The 22,271-nt window shown below is 43.7% G+C and overlaps 1 protein-coding gene across 1 annotated transcript in view; it reads right to left on the reverse strand.

The window, feature by feature from the left end:
• Positions 1 to 2,902, reverse strand: part of LOC126638025 (uncharacterized) — a 26,193-nt gene extending 23,291 nt beyond the window's left edge. Inside the window, exons 1-2 of the mRNA XM_050311635.1 lie at positions 2,877 to 2,902; positions 1,020 to 1,494 (exon numbers count right to left, since the gene is read on the reverse strand). Coding sequence (XP_050167592.1) covers positions 1,020 to 1,494; positions 2,877 to 2,902 — 501 coding nt within the window. The remainder of the gene's footprint in view (positions 1 to 1,019; positions 1,495 to 2,876) is intronic.
• Positions 2,903 to 22,271: the final 19,369 nt, after the last annotated feature.

Consider the following 22,271-nt stretch of genomic DNA (forward strand, 5'->3'; position numbering starts at 1 on the left):
TTTCTTTCTGCAGCTTTGCCTTTGTGATCTGTAAGGTGCTGTGCTCCTGCTTACACTCTGTTGCCCTGGCAACGTACTCCTGTAAAATAAAGATTATTAAAGCGCATATGATTATTTGGCCGCACAGTGAATGAGGCAGCCGCTTCTGAAATTCCTTATCAGAGAAATTCAATTTTAGGCCAAATTGTGTTTTCACTGCCTCTCAGCTTCTCCCTCCCCCTCTGCAATACCAATAAACCCATCATCTCCCCAGCTGTACATGATACTTTGTCACTAACTCTTTCATGCCTTTCCTTTCCCATTCCAGGTTTTATTTTTATTCTGTCAAAGCAGAATGCTCTTCCCAATTTGTAGAAGGTTTTTCTTCCTTACAGGTTTTTTCTCCCCTGCACAGCCAGCAGCCTCTTCGCTCGCTGTGGCAGCGGGAGGGACATTCCCCTCCAACCCAGACTGGGAGCCAGGGCCACATCCCAGCTGGGAGCTCTGGAAGGTGAAGGGTGAGCATGGAGGGGTCACCTGAATTGTCAGAGCACACAACTGCCCTTCACACCTTTTGGAGCCTCATCTGATGCAGGGCCTCGGTGGCCCTTGATTGCAGCTCATCCCTGCGGAGCTGCTGCCCAGCCCACAGAGATCCAGTTCTATCAGGCAGCAGTTCTATCGGCCACAGCCGCCCCGGCCCCAACTGAGGGGCTCCCCAGGTGACAGACAGCCCCTACCAGGCGGTACCAGCACGGCTGCGACTCAGCAGTACCTCCGCTGCCCGACCCCACCGCCACCAACACCCCCATAGCGGTGACCACGGCAACGGGCACCTGCCCCTGTCCCTGCTCCTGCCCTGTCCCTGTCCCTGCCCTGTCCCTGTCCCTGCCCCTGTCCCTGCGACTTCTCCTTCCCTGTTCCTGTCCTTGTTCCTGCTCCGTTCCTGCCCCTGCTCCCGTCCCGTCCCTGCCCCTGCTCTGTCCCTGTCCCTGTCCCTGTCTCTGTCCCTGTCCCTGCCCCGCGGTCAACGCACGCACCGCTGTGGCTGTGCCGTGTTTCCAACACGGTGCCCTGCGCGGTGGGACCCCGGGCGGGGGACCGGGTCCGTGGGGACACTCGGGGTGTGGGGCTGGGTCCGCGGGGGCACTCGGGGTGTGGGGCCGGGTCCGCGGGGGCACTCGGGGCGTGGCGCCGGGTCCGCGGGGGCACTCGGGGCGTGGCGCCGGGTCCGCGGGGGCACTCGGGGCGTGGGGCCGGGTCCGCGGGGGACCCCGGGCGGGGCCGGGCCGGGTCCGTGCGGCGCTGCCGCAGCGCAGCAGGGGGCGCTGCCGCCCCGCCGCCGGCGCGCGCCGCAGGGCGGGCCCGGAGCGGCCGGGCCGGGCTGGGCGGGGGCGGCGCGGGGGCCGCACCGGGGGCAGCGCCACGGCCAGAGCGGGGCTGGCACCGCGCCCGGCCCGGCCCGGGCAGCGGGCACCGCACAGCCGGCGGCCTTTAGCGGCTCTTCTTGCCTTCCTGCAGTTTAATTAAAAGACAACGGCCCGGTTGGGCAGGTGAATTAGAAATAAAAGAGCGCATCACGCAGCCACAGCGCAGGGCCCGCCCGGGGGGCGTGGGGGCTCCCAGGACCCAGCAGCGGCCCAGGTGGCTCCTCTCCCGCCTATCGCATGCTGGGGCTGAGACCCGAGTCAACGTAAACACACCCCGTTCACCAGGCACAAGGGATTCTGCTTCTTCAGGTAGCATTAAAAAATGACACCGACTCCAGAAAGGAAATTAAATTGCTTCTTTTAATATTAAACTTGTAATTGTTCTTATTTCTCCTCAATGTTTGATGATGGCAAGCCAAAGCGACTGACAGCCTTTGTGCAATTCTTGGAGGGCGACCGCAGTGCGGCGAGGAGGAGTGAGGATTTCTGAAGGCAGAACGGTGCAGATGAAAGCGAGCCTCAGAACTAACGTGTGTGCTTTATTTTTTAAAGATAGAACAGAGAGGAGGCACAATTACCCCAGATTTAGAAGATGTGAGTTCAAGCCCTGACCTACTGAAGCTTTCCATACCTTAGCTTCTCCTCCCTGTCTTAAAACCAGGGAATAGCTGTTGCCTACCCGGCAGATAATTGCAAGGATAAATATCTTGGAGGCTGGTTGGTGCAACATAAAAAAATGCCTAATATTATCAACACACAGTATCCCAAATCTGGCCTCCAGTTTGCTTATAGTCAGCAGAAGATAACTGTGATTAATAACAGGGACAGGATCAGAAAGGGGACCAAAAGGGGATGAGTGGGTTTCAACAGAAATAGGTTCACCAAGGCAACACCTGGAAAATTTCCTTTATAGTGGGGAGGGGAGTGGTCATCCACTATGCCTTTGATAAACATAAATATATTGCAGGGGAAAAAAACCCCAAACAACAAAGCAACAATTGAGTCGTAGAAGCAGCACTAGATAGGTTTAGAAAATCCTCACAGCATCGTTCCCTGTACAGACCAGGGCAGCTTCCCGAGCTCATTAGAGAAGTGTAAGTGGTTCCTGAATTCTGTTCTCCAGTCTGGCCAATCCACCTGTGCTACCTCCTGAGACCGTTGCCAGAACCAAAACACCTCTTTGGTCACTGAGATCACTTCTGAAGGGTGGCAGAAGCCTCAGTTTCCTCTATAAGAATGAACAGGCTCAGTTACAGTCTACAGCGATTTTGGACCACCCCAAACAGCTCGAGTTCTCTTAGAATGTAAAACACACAAAGGTCCTGGTTCCAAAACACTAATGATTTGAAATAGCTCCTACAAGTGGGCAAAAGAACAAACTGTCTAAGAACAGTTACATCGATCGGGGCAAAGGTCCACCCATTTTTTTGGTGCTAGGTTACCTGCCTGGGAGCACTTCTGGCTCACCTGGAGCAAATTACATCAGCAGTCATCGTTTCTAGGAGCAAGAAAGTCTTCTATGGACTGGAGAACCCATAGCATGGAAATAAGAGAATCTCAAGGATTTTGGAAAAAGGGACAAACAGGGCTGTAAATTCCCTGAGTGGCTTTATTTCTGGTGTCCACATTTTTAAAAGGACACAGGAAAATTGGAGACAGTGCAGAGTCAAAAAAATTATTTGAGGACTGGAATAGCTGCCTCGGAACGAGAGGCTTAAGGAGCTCAATCTGTTTAGTTTATTAAAAAGATCAAGAGATAGCTTGATTACGATGTATAAGTACCTTCAAAGGGAGAAAATACCAGGTCCTAGAGGGCTCTTTAATCCAGCCAAGAAAGGCATAACAAGAACCAATTGCTGGAAGCTGAAGCCAGACCAGCTTAAATTAGAAATCAGGCACAGTTTTATAGTGAGAATGATTAGACATTAAAACCCCTGCCTTATCAAAGGAACGAGGATTCTTCATCTTTTAATATCTCCAAATCAAGACAGGATGCCTTTCAGTAAAGTAAGCTTGAGTTTAAAAAAAAGGCTCAATGCAAGGGTAATTGAGCGATCTTTAATGACTTATCATAGGTAAGGAAAGCTCTAACATCTTAATTTGGAATGACGGCTCGAAATTTGGCAGCACATAACTCTGGCAACAGGTACACGCCGTCTGCACTGTGCGAGGAAATCTGCCGAGACCTGGCTGTGTTCTTTGCCTCAGAGAAAGATGAGATGGCAGGTGCCAATCAGAGACCTGATAGTGTGAAAACTGACACCACTTTTCCGTATTCAGCCCATTCCATATCCTGCGAAGGCAGAGCCATGATGGTGGCACTATAAACGAGTCTGCTGAAGCCCTGGGCCATGTGTATGAAGCCATAATATATATAAATTAAAGTTCTGAATGATCAGACTGTGGCTGTAGTTACCAATTACAGCTGAAAACAGGACACCAGCCCCTGGGTGGAACCAGCTGCGTTTGTCCTCTTTGCTGGGCATGGATGTTCCAGGACTTGTGTTTGCCTGACTGTCCAAATTAGGCCTAGATGCTCCATGAGAGCAGATGGATACAGGGAATAAGGCTGGACCCAGCAGTTAGACACAGGAACCAGGCAGAGAAGGCAGGATTAATCATGTTATTTAATTACACAGCAGTTGTGGATTTACATAAGGCTAAAATACACCCCAGTGGGTGTGAGGAAGAGTTCGTGCACCTACGTGACAACACAGGGAGCTTCCCAGCAGCATCACACAGGGTTTTTACATTATTCTATGTCTTTATGTCATATTCCCTCTTGAAAGGTTCATATCAGTTTTTAGGATTCAAATTGTGGAAGATCTTTGTGCCATGGCCATCATCCCCATCCTTCTCTGAACATCTAGATCAGCAGTCTCCAAGTCTCCATAAGTAAAAAAATCTTAAGTGTGCATGCCAATGTCTGTATATTTATCTATACGTTATCTTCATGTACTAATCCATTATATACTTTATAAAACATACACAAAAATAGACATTTACAAAGGATAAGGATGAAATAAACATAATATAATTTTTTAAATTATTAACTGTAAAAAATGTTAAATATTAAAATATAAGAAAATATTAAAATTTTAAAAATATTAATTGTGGAAAAAAAAAGATAGTCTTGTACATCTCATTGTGAAGACCACTGATCTAGGTCCACAAGGCATCTACAACCTCTTCTAAAGACTTCTGTGCAGGTACCTCAGATTCCCTGAAGGGAAGATGGCATATTACTGAAGGCTGAGCCTTGGTGATGTGGCACAAGGGAATTGCCAACACTGGCATTTATAAGGAGCTAAGACAGGGCAAAACCTGTCCAACCACCACCATGCAGAATGTCTTCAGGAGCTGAACAGTGCAGTCATGTTCTCAGGTAAGGCTCTAAACAAAATCTGCTGTCACAACAGGAGCACTGACCCCAGAGCCTGTGGTGAAGCCAGCTGTGGAGAGAGGCTCAGTAAACTCCAAGGTTCTTTTGTGCTGAGCATGATATAGGATGTGGAGCAGTGCCAGAGAAACACTTGGTGCTGGATGTCAAACCATCCATCTGCCTCAGCCCTGGCAGCAGCCAACTCCCCAGAAAGCTGCTGAAGGTGAAAAAGAATGGGACCCCTTCCAAGTCTACCACTTAGGCTTATCACCAGACAGCCAGAGCCAGAGTTCTCTGACACAGCGCCAGGCAACCAGAATCAACACTCCCGAAATTCTGAAGTGAACCCTGGAGTCTGGGAGCCCTCCAGGCAGGCACCTGAGAGCTGGACAGTAGAGGGACATCAAGATGTTCTATCCTGTTTCTCAGTGGAACCCTCTGGTTCTAGGGACACTCACGGGGTGAAGGAGCACGTTACCAAACTATTGTTTATGAACACCACCCTTTGCTACAAGATTGGGGTGGAACTTCAGCTGAGAGAAGCAAAAGCTTGATCAAGGCACACTCACAAGGGGACTGCCCACCTGCATCCTCACAGAGCCTGTATCTCTGACATTGAGGGAAAACGCTGAAATACATCTGTGTTGTGCCACCGTCTAACAAGTCTGCAATGTTTGTTGGGCATGTGACAATTTTCTTTTCAGGGCTGAACTGTTCTACATCTTCTAATCCAATTTCAGTTGACTCAGTCAATGGACTTTCCATCATTTCCTTCATACTCCCATCATGATGGGTCTCATAAATCTTGCTAATGGAGGATATTACCTGATATCTGAGATACATTTTCCTTCTTGCATTATGATCACAATACATTTCATTTGCATTCCTTAGGCCCTGTCCAAGGCAATTCTGCTCTGTGGTTTCTGTTTATGCTCTTCATATGCTTGTGGACAAGAACAACACTCTTCATTTATTTTGCCAAGTTAAACACATCTAATTCTTTTCATATTTCTTCATAAATCATTACTTCCAGCCCTTAAATGCAGCTTTACTCAGAAAAATTATTTTAGAAATGACATTGCCTGGTATCCACACTTACTAATCTCCCAGCAACTGTTCCATCATTTTTCCGACTGCCAGTGCTTTGCACTAATTTCACAATTTATTTTTTTTGTCTGGGTGCTCTACAGAACAGCATGGGGGAAATCTTAGATCTGATCACCTTTTCCTTCTCCACATCATTCACTTCCTTTTGAATTCACTTTTGCCATCTCACATGCAGGAATTTATATAAAAATAATTGAGAAATTTACATCCAATTTGATGGAATTCTGCAACATTGTCACTCTTTTCAAATACAATATAATCCTTGATCAGAAGTTATGGATGAAAATATTTTATTTATTTTTGGTGTGGCACCTACAATGTATTAGATGTTTGAAAAAACCCTCTTCCTGTAAGTGCAAACCTCATGTTCTTTAATGCAATGCTGGTACCTGAGACTTCCATCAGGATTTATGTTCCTGTGGCCGAGTAGACATTAATTCTGTTGAAGATTCACCAGCAGAATAAATTCCACCTGGGTGATCCAAACTTACAGAAACAACACACCTTAAACAGGAAGCTATTTTACTTCTTTAGGTACCTAGTCATCCCCACTTACTAAAAAAACCGGAACAAGCATCCAGGCAGCTCTGTCTGCAAGCAGGAGGTACCTCAGCAGAGCTGCCCAGGTGGCAAACACGATTCCAAGAGGAGCAGCTTTTTAGGGAATATGCTTTGCAGATCATGAGCCAGAAAAATTTGGACAATATTTCACCATGTACTGAAATACTGACTTGAATCCCTTTTCTGAGGGGAGGAAAAGGAGTGTCTTGCATGGTTTCTGCAATTCCTTGCTATCTCAGCAGTTTATTATCCTCCAAATTAATTTCCCAAGTTTTTGGGGAAAAAAATTAATTTCTTTAACATGAAGGACACATATTATGGGTAGAACTGGTTTTCTATTTAGATTCTTCCTTTCCAAGTGTTCTATTAGCATCCCGCATTGCAAAATGTCTCCATTACTCACAGATAGCCTTGTGATGCTGTGTTTTCCCCTTTGTCAAGGCCCATTTATGAAATCAGTTCAGGGCTCATCCACTTCAGATTCCTGGTTGACTCTCTGTTTAGTAATGACTTCTTTAATTTCCCCCCTCATACACCATAAGCCATTTCTTATTTTGTTTTACAATTTACTCAGCCTTTTTGCTTATTGTCCCTCTCTCTATATTGTAAATAATCCTCAGTATTCTGATTTTTTGCCCTATTTCCTTTCATCGTTTCAAGTAAAGGCGCCTTTGTACCATCAAATCTTTGAGCTACATCAATCACCTCTTGTGTCTTGTATCTTCCTTTATCAGATGAATTAGTTGTGATGTGCTTATGATATATTTAAATCCTTGCCTGTTTTTCTCTCTACTTATGTTTGTTTTCTTTTTAAATATTTCTTGCACCCATTTCTCTGTCACTAGTTGCTTAGTTCCTTGAAATTTATCAGACTTTTTAACAGTCTCATCTTTCCAGTTTTGTGCAACTTCCTCACAAACAGCAAATTCACAAATTTATTTTGTTCAAGGCTGATGTAGAGCTGCTCTTTCCCTGCTCAGACCCCACTGAGCTCAGACAGAGCTGCAGCTCTGACAGGGAAGTTCTCCCTCTTTTCATTCCCTTTCACAAATCTCCCAGCCAAGGAGATCAGCGATGTTCTATTTCCATGCTATTGTTCTGATCAATTACTCCAAAGATCCTACTGATACAGATTTGAAAGAGCAAGAAAAACAAGAAATTCTCTTTAATTACCAAGGACAAAATGAATACTGACACTTCAGCTGAGGATGAAAAGGATTGTTTCATGTTCCACCTCAAATTCCTCATCAGACATTGAAGTTTCCACTAAATTCTAAGGAAATCAGGGCTGAGAAGGGTCTGCCCTGCTTCTGATCATCTTAAACATGGCTTGTCTGTCACCACGCAGTGAAATGTGTGCCCTGTGCTTCCAGGGATTCCTCGGGTATGTGCTATCATATCTTATCAACACACAGTACTTATCAAGTGTTGATGCAAAAAGCCCGAAGGAACATGTGTAAACTGACTTCAGAAAAAGAAATCATGAGGAAGACCTGAGGGAGTTTAATATAGACACCAGGAGTAAAATTTGGTATTAGAAACACTCCTGTAATGCTGAAGGTATCCCAGTGACCAACAAAAACCCCTGTGCACTTGGAGAGGGACAAAAGAGCATCAAGGCAAAGCAGGGCAGACTCTGAGGAGGACTCTGCCAGAAGACTGAGCAAGTCAGAAAACAGCGTCAGGCAAATTGGTACCTTCGGTTCAGTTTGTCAGAAATAGGGCACCGTGGCACATCGGGGTGGCGAGAGCAGGTGAGGGGAGGGATTGGCAAGATAAACAGAGCTGCAGTGCCACACTCCCTCCTATTCATGCACTCAGGGTGGTGTTTTTATTAGCACATGCATCAGGTATTTTGAGTCACAGACAGACACAGCGTTTATGAGCTGGTTAAAACCAAAACACTTTTGCAAATTTAAATAAATTAGAAAACTTAAAAGAAAAAGAAAGGTTGAAGTTATTTATGATGCCATGTAACCAGCTCTCACCCTGCTCACTGCTGAGTGCTGCCCAGGGCAGATGGCTGTAGGTTTTGGCAGGCTCCTAACTCACACAGGAAGACACCAAAAGCCAGTTAAGGGCTCCTCTGGAACATTCTGGCTGTTTTTTGAAGATTTAAAAAAAAAAAAAAAAGAAAAAGAAAAAGAAAAAGAAAAAAAGAAGAAAACAGAGAACTCTACCAGCTGAAGCTGGTATATATATAGAAAGAGAACAGGACCCTCCAAGAAGTAGGCTATATATTTCCCACAGTAAAATCTGTGCATGGAGAACAAAGCTATAATAAAAATAAGCATCCAAATTGCAGTTTATTGTGCCTCAATGATCTCCAGAGGAAATCTGCTTAGTCTGCAACCCAGAGGAGGATTTTCCCACCTTCTAGCTATGAAAATCTGAAACTAATTCTGTGTTCTCTGGCCACTCATAATACAGGCTCTACAATCAAAACATGATTAACAACACTGCTGCTGCTGCTAATGAATAAGCTAGAAAAGAATCTACCTCACTCTTATCTAATCTTAATTTTCCAAGAAAAGGAGAGAGAAAGGCAAGGATGACAAAGTAATATTTTGAGGTCAAAGCAGGCAATTGCAATTCCATTCCATAATGCCTTCACTTTCTGAGTAGAATGAGCTGTGATTAGCAAAGGAACCTTACCAGGGGGGAAAAAAAGGTCCGTCCACCTTTCAGACCTTCCTGTTTCTGAACTTGACAAACAGATATTACCAACACCTGCATGCTGGCTGAAGAATCTTTCCCAGCTGGATCCATGAACAAATTGTCACAGGCAGCCCAACACATAGAAACACCTTTGAAAATATTCCCTATTCATGCTCAGACCATTTTTCTCTAACTTAATAGTAGTTACAGGAAATTAAAGACTCTTTCCCCATTTTTTCCATGACTTCTTCCTCAGTTCTCTCTACAAATCCAAACTCTCCTGTCTCCCCAAAATCCAAAACAGAAAGCACAATATGTTTCCCTTCTCTCCACCAGATCAGCACAAGCTATTCTCAACATCAGGTCAATAGCAACACAACGAGGAGAAAGCTTTTCAATATTAATTTTTTAAGTTAGTCCAATTAAAGATAACACCTTCAATCTCCCTTATGCTGCATTTTCCAAACATTTTAAAACATTGGATACAAAATGCTGATCTTGGAAGAAGCTGAAAGCTAGCTGCTGAGCTCTGCCAGGAGGAAAAACTTTGTCCCTAGGGAACTGGCCAGCAATCGGCCACGTGATCCAGCAAGTTACACCAACCTCTGTCCTATTCCAAGGGCTTGCTTTAATCCAATTGTTTAGATACAGCTTGACATTATTATCCCAGATCTCATTACCACATTGCAGAGAACAGTCTGTAAATCCTGAACTGAGAATAAAGAACAGGCTGCAAAATACACTGCTTTATTCCTGGCTACACCAAAACCCCTCTGCTAACAGCAACCCATCTTCGCTTGGAGCAAGGGACAGACAAACACGATGGATAAAGCAATGATGATGTAATATTAAGAAACTACCAAAAAAGGAAAGTCCAATGCTCCTCTCTTCCCCTCAACTTTTTTGGTGTAGTTTGGAAACACCCACACTTTCACAGGAAAGACAGGGCAAGTGCCAAACCCTGGTCAGAGACCCACCTGTGCCAGGAAACAACTAACGTGCCCTCCACCTCCAGTGGGCTTTTAAGCAATTATGTGTTGTACACAGGTTATCAAATTACATTTTTCACTCTTGAAGCACTGTCCAGAACTATCTTCCATCTCTTCAGTTTGAGGGACCAGTGCAGTATTCTCTCTTCCTGAATAATTTGAGTTGGAACTAAATTTAGCAGGACAGCAGAAGATGGCACCAAAATCTGAGTGCATTAGTACCTGTGCACACTATTCCTTGGAATTATCATTTCATATGATGATTTCTCACCATCTGATTCTCAGGCCACGGAAATTGTGGCACAAAAATGCATTTATGATTTTGGCCCTTACAACGAATTCCGTAAATTTTACTAGATGTTGTTAAAAAGTATTTCCCTTTCTTTTTGTAAACCAGTTGTCCTTGGTTGGTTCCTGCACCAGAATAAGCAGAAACAGCAGTTACCTGTTCACATTCCTCATGTGCCACAACCTGCTCTCCCTGTGCCACTGACACAGGGACTTTTCCCTGCGCTCAATGTTATTGGCTGGAGTGTGGCAACAACTTCCAGTCCCACTCTGCAAAAACACTGATAAAAACTTGGAACTCTGAGGATGAGGAGAAGAAAAGAAGATAAATATACACACACAAAATAAACAGTGGGTGTAATTGTCTGCAAGGCTGCTATTGCAGCAAATCCCTTGATTTTGAGAGCTGCTATTATGATAAAACTCGGTTATAGTCCTCTGGAAAGTGGCAACAGACTGTCATGATATCCACCATGGAAACTGATGTTATTGCTTGGCATCGAGGCAGCTCCACCAACCCAGGCCAGTATTCCTTCATAGCTGAAACAGTGATTTAGCTCTCAGCACCATACTCAGTCAATTATTTCCACTTCCTCTTTAATACATCAATTTTTTTGTATTTGTTTAAATTCTAGGCAGCAAGAATGAGAAATCTTGTCATCTTCTTCCTGAAGAGCCTCACATACTGAGCACCACTAAATATTTGGCAAGATAAATGACAGAACTGCTCTAAAGGAGTCATGCATTCTAGAAAATAAAAAAACCCCGTACATCTGTTGTCTCTTTTGTCATTGTGAAAGGTGAGCCACGTAAAACATGGAATGGTAAAACACCGAGGAAAGACAGAATACATGCCTATGTCAATTTAGGTGTAAGGTTATCCCATTTCCTCTCATTTCTGAGGATGTGACATGCTTAGTTTTTCAGAAAGTTGTGCAAGAGACCAAAGTAATGGTTATTGGATCATGCTGGCCTGAAATCTAGGAAAAAAAGCTACCAAACTGTTAGCTTTGCAGACAGGTATTGTTGGATTTGACTCTGTTGGGGACTCAGACACAACCTGGAAGGCTCAGATGCCCATCACTGGCCATCAGAACATTCAACCTTTGCAGCCAAGTTTATAGGGATGTGCCACAGCACCACCAGCCCTTTGGCCAGTGAAAAGGGCACAACTTCCAAGTCACGCCCTCCTTGAGACCGTACTCCTGTGCTGCACAGGATCCCACAGGGGCTCAGTAAAGCAATGGAGCAGGAGGGCCAGAACATGGAGTTTTCTGACCCAGAAGCAACGTGAATGGCTGGGTGAAGACTTCTGTATGTAGAGATCAAGTGGGGACACCTCCCTCACCGCCAAAATGGTGCTGCACACCAGAGTATCCCATTAGCTCTCCCAGGCGGGAAAATACTTTTTTTCCCCCTCAATAAAAGAACAAAGACCATTGATTTTTCTGTTTATAGAGAACAGGCAAAAAGAACTCAGGCAAAGTCCTCCTTCTGCGGTACTTGTCTGAGATACAGTGTGTGACTGGGTTTTTATAGCTGAAACAATTGCATCTCAAACTGTGAGGCCTGAGTGTTCTCCAGCTCACACCCACAACAGTGGCAGGGGGGATTCTGAGGGACAGAAACCTCTTTTCTGGAGGAGGAGGAGGATGGCTGGCACCTGACACAACTGGCCTTCAACTGAAAGGAAGAGACTGCAAGGCTTTGACACATTATCTGATTTACACTATTATTGATAATGCCAAAATATTCAAAGTACAAAACAAGTATTATTTCAGCTCTTTCTTGGATGCACTTTGTAGCACATTCAATGACCACCTTAACCCTTTGCAAAGGGTGGCAAAGACATTTCATAAATGTTTACTCCAGGATTAAAATATTTTTGGTTCAGTTTGCATATGACTCACTAGCAGGCTCTCAGGTTCGTCTGGATTATTTGTTGCATTTGTTGAAAAGTACACATGTACACATACTAAATTCACTTTAAAAGGAAGGATACTGGAGGACTGCTGTTCAGTAAACAGGAATGCCAATATCCTCCATGCTAACAGCCCTGACTGAAGCAGTTTACTTAAGAGGAGGAATTAACTCCAGGGCAGTTATTCTGCTGAATGTCAATAGACAGCAGCACTGAGAAAACTTCCTTTTTTTTTTTTTTTCCTGATTTGGGAAAAGGAATCTTTGAAAGTAGAAAACAGCAAATACTAAAACTAAACACAGCAGTCATCAATGGATGAATTCTAACATCAATTACTAAAGATAATTCTAATAATTGTCTCCCAGAATATGGACTTTTCACAGAAGAAACGGAACAGGAACATACCCCAGACCCAGCATACTTTCCCATACCCACTGCAGTCAGTGGGACAGGACACACTCTTCAAGCTGAGCAACTTTCCACTGAGGCATTTTTCTGTCAGCGTATTGTCCAACACGGAAAGGCATGGGGTGGGGGAAGGGCCACAGGCATTTCCCCCTCTCAGATTATCTCAGCCATTTCATTCTGCAGACATATCATAATGAAAGTGTTCAGCCTCAAGACGGGGCCCTCCATGCGGCAGAGCCATGACTGTGACCATGGCCATTCCCGACGGAATCTGCCGTGTGCTCCCTGTATCGCCCTCAGCGCAGGCGAAGGATCTGGAAATGCGGGGAAAGTGCTCCAGGGTTCCCTGGCAGCCATAAGGGACAGCAGAACGGGATCCCAGTGCACATAGACACAATAATCATAAACACAGACATCCAAGTAGTAAAAATATTCTGAACTACTTCAGAAGTAAATATTTTTCAGGTAAATTTCAGTGTAATATTTACAATGCTGTCTGCTGACTTAGAGCTCCTTGGTAGAGTACTCTGCACTTTAATTGTGTATTTCTATATTAACTTAATATTAATTTCCCATTGAGTTTTCAATCAAACTGTGGGACTCCGCTTCTTTACCATCAGTAATATGGTGAAGAGTTTTGAACCCCCTACTGTGTTATTTGGTTCCATCTGTTGATGTTTTTTTCCTTATCACCTTGTCCCTCCAAGCTTGCCAGTATTCCTCCCTTGCCATCCATCCCATGTTAATCAGTCCCTTATCCTCACTGCCACCCCACATCTGTCTACCCTGAAGAAAGGAAGAAATAGGGGGAGGGGCTTATTGAGGCAGCAGGGAGACATGGAAAGAGCCTTCAGATACTGAGGATGCTGTGACAAAGAGTGAAAACCTTGTCCCATATTCATGGAACACAAAAAAAGTAGAAGTAGATATGAAATGCAATAAGGGAGATTTAGATTAAGTAAAGGAAAAACCTAGTCTCAAATAAAAAGTATAATTAAGCACTGGAATACATTTCCATAAGGATATCAACTCTCTCCAGAGATGGAGGAACCTTTCATGGTCCTTTCCAGCCCTAATCCAGTGATAAATCCTTGACATCCCTTTCCCTTACCTTTCAGACTGTTCTTCACTGTTACCTTGCAAGATAACCAAGTTTGATTTTTTCATTTAACAAATGGTGTAGGGTTACTAAATCTTTTGGTATAAGAAATTGCTTGTCTAAGGCACACTAGTGATCCATAAAGGCTGACAGCCTGTCTGCAAGGGCTGCCAGCAGCAGTCTGGGGAGAAGAAACTTTGCCGGAGAGACTTGCAGAATAATCTGTCTCCATGTGCCCTCCTGGTCTCCAGCCACTAGAGTCAGGAGAAACGGCAAACTTCATAAAACTGTTTTAAAGGAAATTATCAGAACTTAAAATTTTCTTTCTACAGCTCTGAATCTTACCATATTCTTCAGCTGCAAAAACTAATCCTAAAGGCTAATTTTAAATTAGGGGAGAAAAAGAGTTCAGTTTATTAGTTTTGGTCTTGAGTTTTGAGTTGTATCAAGAGTTTTTCTACTTGTTGATGCAACAAATACCAAATAAAAGTCTCTTTCATATATTGTATTTTTGTGCACTGACAATCCTTCAGGCAAGCTCCAGTTGTTTTGGCAGCTTACAGAATGATTTATCTGCAAAGGAAATTCTCTCGTTCAATGGGACACAGAGAGGTTCTACTGCAAATTCTTTTAGAGGAATTGCAGGATAAGCAATGGAGATCAGTATCTGATCCAAGATTTCAGCACCGTGGTGGTTAAAACAGTGAGAGAAAAACAATGTTGTTTGGCACTTAGAAACCTGTTTCTAATCAGCTGAGCTACTCCTATGGGGTCAAATAAAAATGATTAGCTTATTAAAAGCATAGCTTTGCTATTTAATAAGCAAAAATGATTGAAAATTCTGTTCCAGATCCTGATAATTTTAGTGTTTCTAGTTAAGCCTACAAAATTGCATTCATTATTAGTGTCTAGATTCATTAACAATTCAATTTATAGATATTAATGCTTATAATGCATGCTTCACTTGCCAAAACTTGAAGAGAAATTGTTTCAATTAGCTTTCATGGATCATGGATCCTACCGGCTGGGTATTTTTAGACAAAAGATACAAACACATCCCCAAGCAATGCTAATGCACAGCTGGAATCCGTATGGAAGGTCAGCTAACGGTTTAAAAGGAAAACCAGTAAATGAATTTTACACAGAACAGTGAGACAGGAACAGAAACAATCAAATATTTGCAGATCACACCTCTCCCCTTAAAAATGCCACAGTTCTCTGGGCTTTGTGCTGGATTTTTAAAAATAAGTGAGCCCATGAAGATATAAGCTGGTGACCGGATTAAGGGATGCTTGCCAGGCTGTGACGACGCGTGCCAGGTATGCACGGGCCCAAGGCAAACTGCTCCCTTCTCATTCAAACTACATGATTAAAGTCAGCAATGAAGCACTGACATAGCCAAGGACAGAACTGTGATCAACATTTTATCTTTATCCTTTAGGTCTATTGGACTCAGGGAGAACAACCCCAAATCTATACAAACAAATTTGCGCTACACCTGCAAACTAAAACCCCACAAGGGGACAGAATGGAACACCCTACTGAGCTGGCCAGGTGCAGGTTCAGGGGCGAAGTGCCCAGTGCTGTCCCTGTGAGAACAGGAGGCCTGGGGGTAGCAAAGCCATCCCCAGTGTCATACGGACACTGCAGCAGCAGGAGCTGAGCCCTGCTAGGCTCTGAGCCATGCACAACCCAGGGGAAACACACGGCCTCAGGACCAGAGAGTTCAGCTGAGCACTGAAAGGACACACAGGATCACTTGGGTCCACACCTGGACCGCATTAGTATAAAAAAGTTACTAAAAGTTAGCCTTTGATATTGCCAGTAATCCATTCCCTTCCTTCTCCTCTGCTGAACATTCAAAACACCAGTTGGACTGTGGTGGGATTTTAATGCAGCTACTACATAGCCAGTATCCTGAGGTACATCAGGTGTCTCTAAAGGCAGTGCAAGTCACCCGCAGTCCAAGTTCCTGCTTCCAGAGCACAGCGTTACCTGGCACAGCAATGTCAGCTGAGCCGAAGCCCTCAGTCCATCTGCTCATAGCACCACAGCTTCTCTCCCATCTGCACATCTGCCTCTGAGATTCAAAGAAAATTGGTGTTTCTGCAAACAAACAACTTCAGTTTGTGGCTCTCCTCGCTGAGAACAAGGTAAACTAAATTCCAGGAATATCAAAGATACTCAGTATTTATCCAAACAGCCTAGCCAACCATTCCTTCATAAGGCTTGTCTTTGTTTCAGAAGTGTCTAGACTATACAGATCAATCAAGTTATTTCTTTTGAGTTGGCTTATTTTCGGAGAGCAGCACTCTGAAGAGTGCTGACCACAGAGGTGTCTCACAGGCATCTCGCTGCTGGGCTTGAGCACATCTCTCTCATGTTTATTTGTAGGGCAGAAGTCAGGCCCACACTAAATTCTTTGCCAGTGACGTGAGAGCATGTGCTCAGCTGGAATTTCTCTGCAGAGAAAAGCAATTAAGAAAAAGATTTAGAGGAGTACCATCAGCCCTGAAGTTGGCTGGAGCCCGCTCTGCAGAGCGGCAGCATTAGCACAGACCCACTGCTGCTCGAGGCGGCTTCGTGGCCAGCAAGCTCAGAGGTACATCTTGCTAAATAAACATTTTTGTGGAGTTAGGACTTCAGTCAGGATAACCTTGTTATAACTCAGTGAAGGCAAACTCAAATGATCCATCTTCCAGTTTGACTTTACCCTAAATTTGGTACCAGAGAACAGATTGGTGCTCCGTTCAGGCTTGTGCTTTGGCAAAGCAGACAGGATGAAGAAGTCCCATGGCCACTTGTACTTACACCCAGCCTATTGTAGGACTGTAGAATTAAAAAAGAAAAGTCATCTAAACAACTATTTTTAATTATGTGATGTGTCTTCACCTGCACGAAGCAATAAGGAATATAAACTCACAGACCTTAACCTGCACTATCCACGTTCCCAAATTCATTAATTCAAGATTACAGCTTGAACACTATTTAAAAAAAATCAACTCATTAAATAAGAAAAATGCCTCACAAACCTATCAGCAATGCAGTGGCAGTGGGAGCCTGACTGCCAGCAGCTGTGGTCAGCAATGAGGTCATTAGCAACACCGCAGTGCTGGTTGAGACCATCATTCATTTGGTTTTGAAAGCCCACAGAGGCCTGACTTGCTCTGCCATGGAAAAGAGACAGCAAACAGATTCCAGTTATGGGAAGATCCTGTTTATCACCTCTCCCACTTCCTGCAAACATGCTTCTAAACCTCTTCTACCAGCCTCCGAACATCCTGGTTATTGCTCTGACTGTGCAGAGTCACAGAACAGCCCAGGCTGGAAGGGACCTTAAAGGACCATTAGTCCGACCTTTCATGGGAAAATGGGCCCAGATGAGATTCTAACATTCTGTTCAGAAGCACTTTGAAACCCTCCAGTGGTAGAGTCTCCACCACATCCCTGGGGATCTATTTCCTGTCCCTACTCCTAAGGACACTCACATCAGAACTCTAAGGATGGGCAGATAAAGACTGAAGCCTGGCACGTTATGAGTAGCTCCCATATTTAGGGTTTGGAACATCAATGACACAACACTGAGCCCAGCCGGAAACTGAGTAAATGGATAAACAGGCTCAGAAAGGAAAAGAACTCTCTACTTCTGGGTTTTGTTTAGGTTCAGCATTTTAGCAGTTTTATAGGTTTTGCATCCACAGGGTGCTGATTTGTGTTCTTTAATCCTGCACTTGGAAATCAGTCTGGAATCTGATACTACTACAGCTCAGTGTGAGACACCATGCAAGCCTCAAGTCCCCTTAATATCAGGATGCAAGTTTCTCCTTGGGATGTCTGCAGATTTATTTGTATTTATCATCTCCAAAGAGATAGCAGTGACAGACAACCTTGGGACACTTGCATCTGTACTCATCTCTAACACAAGACAGTTTAATGGTTAAAAATACAATACATTTGAACAGTCAGAAAGGTCAGATTTCCAATTACAGAGTTAGAAACAATATTAAAAATGATTAAAAATTGCATATATTATGTTTTAAAAAAAATATTTTCTCGTCAGTGTATCTTGGAGAATGCTTTTGTGTTTACTGGCCACAGCAGTTGCAGACTGAGCCCAGATTAACTCCTGTTTTCCATGTGGCCATTTCAGACCCTAAGTGTTTTAGCACTATCTGGGAGGAGAGACATGAATTTCTCTCAGTTCTTATTTTTCTGACTATTTTTTTTTCCTCTAAACACTTGAATGATTCAATAAAGTGAAGTTATTTTTGGCAAAGAGCACTTTTCACCAAGAATTGTTTAAATGCTTTTCTTGAACAGTTTCCTTTTGTCTTTTTTTAATTCAGTGATTTGTTTTACAACCATAAAACTTCTGCAGGTCTAAATGTAGGGTTACATTTTCCTCCCTCCTTTAACAAATCCCACCCATTCAACAATAACTAAGTTAATTTTTGCATTTTATATTTTGCAGGAGGAAACAGGGCAGTGGTTAGAGGCAGGAGGTTGACGTGGTGAGAGGATGAGGGAAAAGGAACAGCAGAGATGGATTAGGCACAAAGGGAACACAGGTGGGACCAACAGAAGGAAATGTTAATGGGCAAGGAAACATAAACACCCCTCTTAATTTTCTCTAGCACCAGACAAGTTTGCTGAGTCTATCTCTCCTTGAACTGATGGACAACGAGGCTCCAGAACATGAGACAAAATAGGTGATGAAAATGAATGGGAAAAGGAGGAGGATGGTTCTGGAAAAGGTCACAAGAGTGTCAGATAAGCTGTTATGAGATAGGAGAGTTATTGTGGTTGGAAGTAACTCATAACTTCATATCTGAGACTCAAGAGAATTCCTGTGGTGAGCTTGGCAGGTCCCATACCCTTATTTTGTGCATTTTGGAAAACAGAGTGGGATGCTCCAAATACCCTTGGGGGAAAAAACCAGAGTGGGGTGCTCCAAATATCACCACAGGAAAGGTTGATTTTGGTTTAAAAAAAAAAAAAAATTGGTTTGCAAGATTTCCATCTTAGCAAAGCTTTGATTCTGACACAGTCAGAAATCCCAAGCTTTACCTTGTCGAAAAGACTGGAAATTTACAGCTTGTAGGGAACAAAAAAAAAAAAAAAGACAGCTATTTGTGGCAGGAATGCCTGCCTGGTTTAACCCCCCTCTGCCCTCCTCTCACCCACCCAGCCCGGCACTTGGGGCAGACTCCATGCTGGTATTTGAACTCAGCCAAAGGAAGCCACTTCCTCATTAAGACATACCCAAGTATGGCAATAACGTGGAGAGCCAAAAGTAGTAACAGATTTATTATTACCACTGTGTGGAAATAAAATGGGTTTTTTTCCCTGTTACTCAATCCAGTTAATTATCCATGCAAAGCAAAGTTATTCCTGGCAGCCACAGAGGCAGAGCTGACTTGGTAATGCTGGGGGTGGAATGGTTGTTATGCAGGAGGAGAAACTAAATAGTTCAGTAAATTAGCCCAAATAGATCCACACTGGTATTGGCCTCTAGAGATTCAAAATACCAAATTCAATGCTTTTAGGCTTATCAGACTTTTTATTTAATAGAAAAATGTCTGATCTGGGACTGCATCATATCCCAAAGACTCTACAAAGAGGTAATTTTTCAGTGTGCCCTGAGGGTAACAGGAAGAATTACAGAAAGCTTCAAACCATCTAGCTCCCACAAGCATCCTGCATCCTGGACTTTCACTGGAGCAACAAAGCACAGCCAGCAAGGAATGTTGGTGGTTCCTGAATACTTGGATGGGTGTTAAAAAGCACAGCACTAAGTACTTCAAGGGCCCAAGTTCTCCTGGAAAAGCACACTGATTTCACTGTGGGGAGGCCCAGGCTGAGACTGCAGCACCATATTTGTGTCACTGGCCCCAGGACAGCTCAGCCTGAAGCACCCTGTGCCCTGGCTCCTGGAGCTTTCTGGAGGCACTCTGCTTACTCTTGAAGCTTATTTGCCCTAAAAAGTGTCCCCGCAGTCACCCACAGTTAGGTTTTACCTTGTGAGAAAAAACAAGCAGCAAGAAAACAAACACCAATCACACAATGCCACATTCCCATTTGACAATTGGAGGGAAGCCATCGAAGTGAAACCACAGAGTGGAAAAAACCCCAAACCTCCAGAAAGCAAGAGCTGAAAGTGAAGAAAACCACAGAATTTATTCAAAGTATTTATTTGAACTGTCCACAGGCACAGTGATTGTACAAACATGGAACAACAGGAACACAAATGAACACTATGGGAAAAGAAACCCCTGACATTTTTACTGCAATAAGGACAGACCACCAAGAACAGCCTGACTCAAACACAAAGCATCAGTTCCCACACCAGAGTTGTTTGTGTTGGCTCCAGCAGCCAGGTCTGACCAGAACAGTAAGAACATGCATTCTGCTGATGTTTGAATAACCCCTGCCAACAGATTGATCCCCCAGCAGCCAGGCTGTAGGATATGGGTTCAAATAAATAAATAAATAAATAAGAGAGAGCAATAAAGTATCAGGAAAAGACACCCAGTGCTCTTCTTCCAGTATCAGTGTTCACTAGGAGCTGAATAACTAGGGTTCAGTAGAATGAATAACTAAAAACATGGTGAATTTGTAATTGTTCATAATTGCTTTAAACTGCCATGCTCCAGTATAGCCTATTTCCTGAAGAGATTTCATCCTTTCACTCTTTTCAGCCCTTTACAGACTCTTAATATTAAATATGACTCTGTACCTTTAATTGTCATTTTCCATCTTGCACAAGAAACCTTTTCCACAGTACAGTCTATTTTTAAGTTGTAAATAAAACACCCAAATATTTTCTTTTTCCCACAGATGAGAACATTAAAACATTGACATTTTAATCTGTTCTATACAAGAGTGAGTTGTGTCAGCACACTGCTTCCAGCTACAACAACAGAAAACCCAAGTTTAATTAAAGACAGAGTGGAGAAGCTGCTCGGTGGTGTCTGAACCAGGAATGCAAGGCAGACCCTCACTCGCTCACGATTTTGGGCTCAGTTTCCTCTTTGGTCAACTACTGAGCAGGAAAAACTACTGATAGAAAAGGAAGGGGAGGAAGGAGAAGAAACAAATATATTTTCTCAGTTAGGAGATGCAAAAGGCGAGACCACATACCTGAGACTTACATACATTACAAATTTTACCCAGAAAACAGTGACAGCATGGCACAAACAGTCCTAACACAAATGTGCAGCAGAGGCCACTCACAGCCACATGGGCTGGGCCTGAAAAGCACACACCTGTAAGACTCACAGCCATGAGTGCTTAGCCTGCACCTGCTAATAAATGGTTCCCAAATAAACTGTTATGGCAGCAGTCCTCACACACTTCTGTTATGCATCTGGCACCTTCCAAGAGCCCTCAGCTGGGTGAGGATTCTCCTTCTAAACTGCAAACGTGGTGATCCCGCAGCTTTCCTTCTCACTGGTAAAGTCCCAAACCCTGAGCAAGCCCGTAGGGTTTTGTTACATCACCCAAACAGAGGGGCTGTGTCATATTATTTGTTTAATAATGAACATGTCAAAAACACTACAAACAGGAAGATCAAGGGAGTAAGAAAAAGCATTTTCTGCAATAGAAGTGAGACATATTTCTAAGGAGTTCACTTTATTAGCATTTCACATCCAAAGTTTCTCTCCAGGTACCTAGAAAGTCTTAGTAATGTGCCTCCTGATTTTCTTTAAATATGTCAGTCCATAACGTTATCACTCACTGGCTGGAGAAGAACGCTGCTGTGTTTGATCCTGCTCTCCGCGGCTTCAGTTCCAGTGTAAAAGGCTAGTTCAGGTTAGCTGATATCCCTAAGGCAGGGGACAAGGCAAAGGGAACAGAGTTGTGTAAATAGGAATGAAATGGAAACTGGAGATGGAAAAAAAAAAAAAGGTAAAAAGTAGAAAAAAAGCACAGTAACACAGTTACCAATTGTAGATCCCAAGCTTTGGAAGATTCAGCTGTGAGTGCTGCATTCCCATCAGACAGCACAATCTTTCCTGTTCACATAGGTACCAACCACCAGCACAGGCGCCTATAGCACCTGATGAACAGGAAGCATTAAATACCTGTTCATGGGGCTCCTTTGTTGACAGCCGGGAGGTGATTTGATACTCCTGCCTTTCTCAGCAGGTGGGCACGTGCCACTGTTTCCATTTCTGGGCATTCCTGTATATGTGTCAGCTCCACAGTTTTTCCTGTGCCATATTCTAAACTCAACACTCGTGAGTGTGAATTATGAAGAAGTTTCCAAGAGTGCTTTCTCCATCTGCTTCCCATAGAGAAAAAAAAAAAAAAAAATCTCCAGAAAGTCTGCAAATGCAAGCAGAGCCTTTGGGAGCCCTTTCAGAGGATCAGCAGCAGGATTTCACCAGGCAGCTGTAGCTCATTAGATCTGCCACAGAGCGTGAAAGCCACTTGCCAATAGTGTCAG

Source organism: Myiozetetes cayanensis, unplaced genomic scaffold, assembly GCF_022539395.1.
Source record: "Myiozetetes cayanensis isolate MyiCay16 unplaced genomic scaffold, myiCay2020 scf16, whole genome shotgun sequence".
In the NCBI taxonomy this organism is placed as follows: domain Eukaryota; kingdom Metazoa; phylum Chordata; class Aves; order Passeriformes; family Tyrannidae; genus Myiozetetes; species Myiozetetes cayanensis.